The 10,133-nt window shown below is 49.5% G+C and overlaps 1 protein-coding gene across 1 annotated transcript in view; it reads right to left on the bottom strand.

Annotated features, from left to right (window-relative positions):
• Positions 1 to 3,330: 3,330 nt before the first annotated feature.
• The window catches only part of Galnt17 (polypeptide N-acetylgalactosaminyltransferase 17), a 466,429-nt gene continuing 459,626 nt past the window's right edge, over positions 3,331 to 10,133 (bottom strand). Inside the window, exons 8-9 of the mRNA XM_033765278.1 lie at positions 5,931 to 6,098; positions 3,331 to 4,864 (exon numbers count right to left, since the gene is read on the bottom strand). Coding sequence (XP_033621169.1) covers positions 4,736 to 4,864; positions 5,931 to 6,098 — 297 coding nt within the window. The 3' untranslated portion in view covers positions 3,331 to 4,735. The remainder of the gene's footprint in view (positions 4,865 to 5,930; positions 6,099 to 10,133) is intronic.

The raw sequence follows: 10,133 nt of genomic DNA, 5'->3' as shown, positions 1-10,133 counted from the left end.
AGTGGAATAGAAGCTGCCTGTCCCTCGGTGACAGGTGGCCACATTACAGTTTAAAGGGTACCCACCATCTTTGAGATGCACTGCAGGTTTTAATGAACAGTTAATCCCAAACAGTAGCAGGTGGGTTAGTTTTTATGTTCAGGGCGCAGAGGGCTGAGCAGTGCTAAGAGGTCACTGAGACTCATGCTTGGCTTGGGTCACTGTCAGAAAGCGATTTCCTGCCCCAGTACCGCTTGTGTCTGGAATCGATCAGGCTGATGCAGGATGAGCAGTAGTGGCCTCTACAAGTAGGTGGGAGGGAGCTGTGATCCCAGAGCAAGGTGAGTCCTCTGACCCTTGTTAAGCTGGCATAATGCATGCTGCCCTCCTGGCAGCCTCTACAGTTTCCTTTGTCTTCACCTCAGCTCTTTATACTTGAGGATTAGTGCTGGGAGCTCCAGTCCACAGGCAGGTGATGAAATCAAGCCAGGAGCCACGCGTGCAAAATCTATAATTAGCTGGAGCCTCTTTCGGGAAAGAACCCTGGAACCTGCTAATCTTACACCTTGCTGAGACTCCCACTCATGCAACCCATTTTGTGGCTGCCCAGGCCTCACGGGTGGGGAACTCTAAGACAATGCATCTGTTTTCACCTCTCAGATGAGTTTAAAGGGCAAAGACCATGGTATTGATCTGTTGACAATGGCAGTGTGTACTTGCTCAGCGTGTTTTAGTGTTGTCTCCATCCTCTTTTCCTCTCTCCCTTCCTTCTGCCCTTTTCCAAGAGGACATAAAGAGCAAACCACAGGAGAGATATAAAAAATACATAGGTCAAACTGAACTGAAATGCACCTCTGGGGTTTGGGTGTCCACCACCGATCTCCAAATTCAGGTCTAGAAAACACCCGATGAGCAAGAGAGCAGAGAGAGTCAGGAATTCGGGGGAGAGGAGGAGTAGCTGATTAGGAGGCTCTTGGTCACTTCATCATTGCTGAGATTCAATACCTGACACCCCCCATTTGAGGGAGGAGAGGTTTATCCTGGTTTACAGTTTCAGAGGTCTCAGTCCATGGTTGGCCAGTTCCAAGGCAAAAAGGGCATGGTAGAGGGGCCTTGTGGATGAGAGCTGCTCACATCATGGCAGCCGGGAAGCAGAGAGAAGGGAGGAGCCCCCTTCCAGGTCATATCCCCAGTGACCCATCTCCTCCAGCCAGACCAACCTCCTAAAAGCAAGTCAGCTCTACAGCCCGACCTCATGATGCAACCTCCTTCCAGAAGCCCTGCCTCTGAGCACATGAAGCTTTGGGGGACATCTAAACCATAACAGGAGCCGACAGTCTGCCAGCTCAACTGCCGATCTGGAGATTAAAGAGGAGGCCGATACATTGGCAGAGTGCAGGGATGGGGCACCTCGGTCCAGCCACCTGGTTTCCTCTGCAGGCTCCAAGCTCCTCCCCAGGCTCCAAGCTCCTCCCCAGCCAGCTGTCATTCAGAGCATCATTGGGAGCAAAGTGGAAGCAAGACAAATGGCACATAAATCAGGGACAGAGCACTCAACAGCCTGCTCTGCCTGGACCTCGCTTTGTAAAACTGGGGTATTTTTCAAGAATGATAGGAAAAACAAAACACAAAAATTCGGATCAAATGAAAAAAAATGGCTTCAGTATCCCATGTAGAATGGCTTTAGTAGCTTCACAGGGTGGCTCTCAGGCCCCTGTTCTCTTGTCTCAGTCTTTTTGATTTCTTCTCTTCTAGTCACTGGGACAAGTCAAGCCATGAAGAGAACACTTTGAGAAATAACACACAGATCCAAAGCCATGGGCCTTGATGGCTTGGAAATTTGTCAGGAGTGCCATCTGTGATATTTCCTGCCATATGAATTAAGGGGAAAATTGAGAAGATAGCAGAAATGGCCAGAGACAGGCATGGGCATGAGGGCTTGTGTGACAGGAAGGACAGCAAAGACTGTCAGAGCCCAGCCCCAAGGTGAGGGTGACAGTGTTTGGGGGGTGGATATGTCACTACTCAAACCCTGGATGGTGCCAACTGTCCACATTTGATGAAAAAGCAGGAACTTTCATTCAAGCTCCATGCCCTGTAGTGATCGCAAGAGACACAGGTGTTTCTGGAACCTTCTGGTTCTCCCAAAGGACTGGGGGCCAGAGGCTCCTTAGCGGCCTTACTTTTCTCTTCTGTCCCCACCTTTCTGGCATTAACAGCTTCTCCTCTTTGCCTTGGCCCAGCCACGCCCAGCTCCATCAGCCCAGAGAGACCCAGAGGGAAAAGAGGGTGCTGACCACACACATCCCATTGCGGGGACAGCTAGGCGTGGACAGTCCGGCCTTGCACTGAGACGTCGCACATGTGGGAGCCTCCTGTGGAACCTAAACCAGAGGGACACTCTTCACCTCTGTGTTCCCTGACACAGGCCCACGTCCATGCCTTGGGGGTGCAGCTCAGGTGAGGCCAAGGTGCTGCCCTGCAGCACTGGAGGACATGGGCTGCACCCCTCCCGCTCTCCTTTAACCTGAGGGTCTCTGGCTCTTGCCATGGCACAGTGACCTCAAAATGCTATCGTGTAAGGTGACAAACTCTGTTACTGAACTTTTCCCACCCACATGTTTATAAACCCGAATTCTCAGAAAATCCCCACAGAAAATGGCAATTGATGTGTGCATAGCTGTGTGATCTGACAACAAACAGAGAGGACTTGTGGGCTGCTTCAGGACTGCTACAGGGCAGCAGACGCCTTGCTCTTCCCTCCAGGCCCACATCCAGGACTGAAGGTGCCCTGCAGGGTTTGCTGTTCCAAGAACCCCTGGGCTCTGTGGTCTCTACTGCAAGAATTCACCGGACGCAGCAGGAGGCATGGTTCACGCTGGCCAGGCCAAGGTCACCGTAACTCTGCTCTTTAGTTTTACAGCTTCCTGCACGGACTTCAGCCTCTGAACCAAGGTCAACAAGGAGACGACAGGTGTCACATTCTATCCACCTTTGGGGGAGCTATGGGCAAGGGCAGGCTGGCTTTCTCTTAGCCTGTCTTGCAAGAGATTTTTGCCTTTAAAAAGACACCCCCCACCCTAACTAACGAAGCCCTCTGTCACATCTCAGGGACTCTCCTCCTCCTGACCTTGGGGATCTGATCTAGAGGGATTGAGATGCAAATGAACATCCAGCATGTTGGTGTACATGTATAATTCCAGAACTCTGGGAGGCCGAGGCAGGAAGATTGCAAGTTCCAGCTCAGCCCGTGCAAGGTGACTTAGGTGACCCTGTCTCACCAAATTAAAAAAAATTTTTTTGAAGCTCAGTACAAAGGCCCTGGGCTTGATCCTCAGTACTTGAAAAATAAATGCAAAGGAGGCGGCATTGGGAAGTGCTGAGGTCTTTATTTCATAGGGTGGGAGATGGGGAGAAGTGTGGTCACTGAGAAGATGCCACCAGTGAGACACTGTACCCCACACTGGGCAATGGGGCAACTACAGGGTTTGGTTCTGGGCAGGGTTAGCCAGAGACAGCAGTGGGGAGAGAGGTGGGAGGTGGCAAAAGGGTACCGCATAGGCAAGGCTGAGCAAGGTCCCTTGGCCAGAGCCGCCGACCTGGGGCCAACCCCGCCTGCTTCCAGGCGCCCCCATCACGTGGGCAATGAAGTGGCAAGCTCAAGGCCACACAGCGACATCGGCTCTGCTCACAGCACACACTCAGACACACACTCACACCCTGCCACACACAGCGCACAGGCACACACACTCGGATGCATGCACACACGTCCATATATTAACTCTGATTTATAAGTGCACCCTAACCAGAGGGCGATCAGAAAGCAAGGGTTACTGTTAAGAGAGGAGACAACTGCCTTCTTCCCTGTCACCTGCAGAGCTTAGGGTGAAATGTGGTGAGCACAAAGCATCTCTGAGCTTCCTGGGGCCCGTGGCTGGGCTGCTTCTGCAGCCCTTCCCCACAGAGGGCCCTGCAGCTCCACCAGCCAGGACTCCGGGGCCCCCCAGTGGCAGAGCTGCCCCGAACTGCTTCTGGCCTCCTGACCCCTGAAGCAGAGGCCTCCATACACGTGTGCCCTGCCCATTTCTGGCTCCCCATGGATGCAGGCAGGAGGGCAGCCCATGCACATTTATAGGAGCCAAGTGCCCAGACGATCAGGGTGGTAGCATCAGCTCCTCCCTGGCCACCTCAGAAACTTCCAGAGCTGCAGCCCCCAAGGCCATCCCTAAGGGGTTGCAGCTGCCTTGGGTTGTAAATGGGCATCTGAACAGAAGCAGCTCAGAGGAAACAGTCTTAGGGCCTCACTGTCTCCTCTGGGTAAAGGGGGGCTCTGATGTAGCCGAAGACCCCATCTGCAGAGGGGCCATGGTGGAACCCAGAAGCTGCTGTGGCTGCAAAGGATGAAAGAGAGGAGGGGACCCTGCCAGGCCCAGGTCCTGATACTGGGGCAAAAGATGACACAGAGGAAAAGCAGAGGAGTCTTATCCTGTCCCTGCCCACATCTGGGGTACAGAAGATACAGCTCCTGGCTTCCCAGAGAAGGACTGGGGACTTTCCCAGGGTGCAGGAGCCTCGGGCAGCTGAATGCCTGAGAAGGACTGAAAGTCTTCATCCGGGGGCCCCCCGCTGCCTTGAAGGGGCCCTGAAGGCCCACGAGCACCTGTTGGGCCTCTGCGATCTCTCCACGGTGTGGATGCTCTTGAGGACGGTTGGGCCAGGTCCTGGGTTGGGCTCCGGGAGCCCCAGCTTCTGCCAGCTACTTGATGGAGTTCTTAATTGTCCACCTCTGTCCTGTGCAGCCACGTAGGATGAGGTCAAGGCCAGCCAGGCCCCGGTTCTCCACCTCCAGGCAGCGCCCTGTGCCCTTGTTCATGATGGCTCCATTCTGGGAGGAGTGAGGAGACAGAGACAGAGATTCAGCCACCACAGTTCCTGGCATGTGGCTTCTCACAGGGAACAAATCCCATCAGCATTTCCCTCACGGTGCAACGGATCACAAGGGCCTCCTCCGGAGACCCCAAAGTCAGAACATACAAGGGGTGATTAAAATATACTGGATGTTTAAATTTTAAAAAATGGTTACAGCAAGAGACACATGTTCACTAATCCCCCTCAAAATGTTCCCCTTTGCTTTAGACACACTGATCCCGTTGCTCTTCCCACTTTCTGAAGCAGTTCTGGAAGCCCTCTTTCCTGAGTGTCTCTACTCAGTGTGATCAACAATCAGTGAGTGCTGCTGCCGAGTGCCGTCCAAGGAAGAAGCAGGCTTGTAAAAACAAGACGTGTGTCCTCATCCACCACATCTACCTTATTTGCCAGATCTGCCACTGTGCAACTTCTAACTAACTCTTCCACAAAGTCAAAATGACCAGGACAGGCAAACATTATGAATGGATTCAGGACATGGAAGGAGCCAGGACAGTACAATTTAAGACCCTCACAGATGAGGACTTGCAGAACCGCTTCAGAAAGTGGCACGAACAAAGAGGCGAGTGTGTCCGAAGTGAGGGAGAACATTTCGAGGGTGATTCATGGGGATGCGTCTCTTACTGGAGCATATTTTTTAAAAACATAAACATTTACTTTATTTTCCAATGATTCTGGGTACACAAGCTGTACCAGGTTTGAGAGACTGCAGCAGGTCAGGTGCATTGCTGGGGATGGAGTCAGGATGGGGAATTTCCTGTGATGTTAGTGACTTGAAGTTCTCAGTCAAGCTCGCTGAGGGTACTTGAGAGATTTCAGGGAAAACATGATGCTGTCTGCTCTCTGGATTTATCAGAACTCAAGTGGCCTGGCCCTAGTGTAGAAATCAGGAAGGCTGCCTCCTAAAAATCCCTCATACTCCTGCCTGTGCTTTAGGTACTCAAGCTTGACTAGGACCGAGAAAGACCTGGGATCCTGGCTGTATTTTGTTGGGGATCCCCAGGATCCATGCACAGCTCACCCACCTGAATGAAGTTCCAGCGCTTGTACAGGCTGCTTTTGACCTTGTCGCAGTCGAGGAGCTGGGGTAGCCGACTCTTGGAGTTGTCCACCAGGCAGCGGGTGTCAGGCAGGAGCGTGGTGGTCCCCAGGGCGCCCAAGTGCAGGAAGCCTTCCTTGGTATAGCGGGCAAGCTATAGAGATAGCAGGTTGGTAGGGAAGAGGGAGGCAGAGGGAGAGGTGAGGCTAGGAGGGGGACGGTGGCTAAGATCTGCTGCCTAGTCTCTGCCTTCTGTTAGTTCTGCTGTCCTGTCCCATTTCTGTCCTAAACACACACAATTCACATTGCCCAAAGACGAAATTCCCCGAAGCAGCATTCAACTTCAGAAGTGTTAAAAGAAATAAAAATGAAAACAACTGGGAGATGCCACATTCTAGAAAAGAGATTACTTTCATTTTTGGCAAGGTGTCAGCCTAAGATGGGGTCCCTCACACAGTAAGGTGAGTGGAAGGGTAAATTATTCCAACCTTTCAAAGATGGGGCTTCTATATACATATGCTGTTTTTTAAATGTTCATCTCTTTTGACTCAATAAACCCTTTTCAGAAATCTATCTAAAAGGAATAATCAGAATTGTGAACAAAGTTTATGCATGAGGTATTCATTGCAACATTACTTATAATGGTGAAAAAAGCAGAAATAATAGGTGCAAAACAGTCCTGGTATGAGCTCTGTGTACCCCTATTGCACTAAATGCAGGCAGAGTTTCGTAGGTTGCAAAAATACCCACATTGTCCTGCTTTCTTCTAGTCATTCTTGACAATGGCTTTGAAGCAATTTCCACCATGCAGTGCAATCTATTTTTCTATTCTTTGAATATTAGTTGGTCTCATGCCTTGCTTTGGCCAGTAGAATGTGGCAGATGCAAAGATGTGCTTGGTTCTAGACTAGCACTTGGACCTCCCAGGCTTCCATTCACTCTTGGAACCCTGTTGCTGCCAGGACAGTAATTCAGGCAGGCCTCTGGAGAGACATGTGAACCAACCAAAATCTGGTCAACTAGATGAAACCAACCTAGATCACACAGCCCTAAGCCAACCTGATATCTGCCCCTAGGAGATGCAGCAATACCTACAGGCAAAATCAACCCAGCCTGGTCTAGCTCACAAAACCATCTAGCTACCCTGTAGACTCATGAGCAACAGTAAACCATATATTTGTTATGCAGCATTAGCTGACTGATACAGATGTGATGTTTCCTGGTGATCTTTCCCATGACAGAGCTCACACTGGGCTAGTAGCCTCCTCCCTTGCGTTCCCTCTCTGGGAAATTGAAAATCACCATTCTATCTAAAAACAAAAGAAACATTCACCCATCTTTCACACTACAGACCACCAAGTAATTAAAAATGTGTGTAGAGGACCATGTTACAAATGTGCGTACCATCATTTAAAAACAGAAGCCAGATCTATTCAGTTAAACTCTGCAAACGTATTCTGAGGAGTTCTCTGCAAGATCAACCTGAGGACAGGCTTCTGGAAGTAGGATGGGGCTGTGTTCCTACAGAAAGAGCCTAGTGCAGCTGCTGAGGACAATGTGAAAGGCGAGCACAAGTCTTCATATTTGTTCACATAATCCTACGAGCAAGGTGCTTGTCCATCACTAGTACACAGGAGACACGCAAAGACATGCTTTGCATCAATTCTAATATAGGAATAAGTGATGTAATTTTCATGACAGCACTGTAAGGTAGATTCTATCATTGTCCCCATTTTATAATTGAGGAAACTGAGGCATGAAGACATCTGGATACCTGATTGCGTCTGGGTCTCTCTCTGGGGGTCCCTAGAAACTTAACGGCAGGCTGCCCTGGCCCAGCAGCTGAGCAGCACAAGGGCTTCCTGTAGATTTCTGGGGGATCCCTGCCTTTTCCTCCAGAGCTGGGTCCTTGTGCTCAGGGATGAAGCAGGAAGCTCTCCGCTCAGGAACGTAAGTGACTCTTCTCCGGTGGCTCTGACTCTCTGCAGGGGTTCTCATCTCTCAGTGAAAGCTACTTAAAAACCCTTGGCTCTGGTCCCAACAGAAGACCCTGCCTGTTCCCCTTAAGGCAAGTGACAGGGAATTTATTAAGTGCCCTTGAAAGCGACGCCATTAACATGCGCTCTACACCCAAATTAGTTCCAAATCAGAGTAATTGTTAGAGGCAAAATGGTAAGAAACTCAGAAGCCCTCCCTCCTCCTCCCTAAACAATGTTTCCCTGAATATATTTAAATTCACCAAATGCAAAGTGATGAATGACAGCAAGCTGCCTTTATGTTCAGGGGAAAGATATACACAGCTGCTTATTGAAATTATGAATCAATCTATTATCCAGCAGGCAAATGAGCAGTGCTGAGAACATTAATTAACTGAGCATATCTCTGACCCAGATGTTTAAAGAGTGAAGCTAAATGCCACCGGGAGCTAGAGGTTCTTCTCTTGGAGGTTTTCTGGGACACGAAAACAATGAGTTCACACGGCTGGGACCTGCAGAGGGCAAAGGGCAGCCCTGAGCCGTGCAGGTGTTAAGAGCGGGTGGGGGCAGGGTGGGATTTCCTTTTGGGGGAAGTCACCAAACATGCTGGGTCAATTTGCACGGCCTCTGCGAGGGTGGCTAAGGGTCCGGCACCTGGGTTCTTCATTGAGGAAGTCAGGAAGACGTCACTGTGGTTGGAGGATGATGGGCTAGAGTTGTGCCAACAACAGATCTCACATTTGCTTTTGCTCCAAATTGAGAAGGTTGACCTGCTGTCAACCAAACGTCCCTATTTTTGCCCCAACCTCGACTGGGTGCTTCCATAGTGCCATCTGCCTACCACGGCTGCTCATCCCCTCTTCTCCCTTCTCAAGCACATCTGCCACCTGACCTCGGGAAGCTTTCCTGCCTCAGAGACTTACTCCAGCTCTTCCCCTGCTGGGAGATGCTACTGACCGGCCTTCGTTTGGGTGCTCTGGCTTCGCCTGTCCGAGGCTTCTCCAGTGGGATTCTCTCCCTCCGTGGTGTTTCCACTAATTCTTTTGGCCCCCAGTCATCTCGTCTCACCTGGGAGCTACATGGCTCCACCTGCTCTAGTGCCTCTTCATGGCATGGCTGGATCTGTTTTCTGTCTTGATCATCTTAGTCACTCACTTACCGGTTGATAGGCATTTGAGTCCCTTCTACTTTGCTATTTTGAACCACACTATTATGCACATTCATTCACGCACAGCTTTTTGTTCCTGTGCACTTTTTGTTTTTCCTGTGTGTGGATGTATGTTTCCCATTCTCTTTGTTGCTGCATCCTACAGTAACTCTATCTTTAACTCTTTGAAGAGCTGTCCAATTAATTTTCAAAGTAGCCGCACCACTTTATACTCCCACCATCAATGAAAGGCAGCACCAATTTCTGCACACCGTGGCCAAATCTTGTCATTGTCTGCTTATCAAAATTCTTTTAGCTATCTATTAAGTGGAAAACATGCTTTTTTTTGTTGTTTTATTTTTTTGAGACAGGGTCTCACTGTGTAGTTGAGATTAACCTGGAACTCACCATGTAGCCCAGGCTGGCTCTGGACTCACAGCGATCCTCCTGCCTCAGCCTCCCGAGTGCTGGAAATACAGGCGTGCACCACCACACCTGGCCCGATATGCTCTTGATTTGCATTTTTCTAATGATTAAAAACATTAAGCATCATTTCATGTGCTTTTTGGCCATATCTTCTTTGGGGAAATGTACATTAGACCTTTTGCTCATTTTATTTCTTTATTTTTGACATCAAACCTCACAAAGTTGATCAGGCTGGCTTTGAACTTGAGATCATCCTGCCTCGACTCCTCTAGCTGCTGGAACTGTAAGTGTGCACCATTACATCTGGTGATTTTTCTATTTTTATTTTTTAGTTTTTGTTACCAGGGATCAAACTTGGGCCCTTGCACTTGAGAGGCAGGTGGTGAAACCACTGAGCTAAATCCCTGGCCCTGATCTTTTTGCCCATTTAAATAAAATGTGCTGTCTTTTTTTTTTTGGCTGGGTTGTAAGAAATTCTTTATATATTCTGGATAGTAGACCTTTTGCAGGGACAAACTGTGCAAATATTTTCTTTCATTGGGTGGGTTGCTTTTCTTTTTGGACAGTGTCTTTGAAGCAAAAAAGTTTTTAATTTTGATGAAGTCCAATTTATCTATTTTTGCTTTAGTCACTTGTACTT

This window comes from Fukomys damarensis, unplaced genomic scaffold, assembly GCF_012274545.1.
Source record: "Fukomys damarensis isolate Sample0158 unplaced genomic scaffold, DMR_v1.0_HiC HiC_scaffold_17, whole genome shotgun sequence".
NCBI lineage: Eukaryota > Metazoa > Chordata > Mammalia > Rodentia > Bathyergidae > Fukomys > Fukomys damarensis.
Note: the sequence above shows the minus strand (reverse complement) of the source record. Positions and strands in the feature narration are given on the sequence as shown.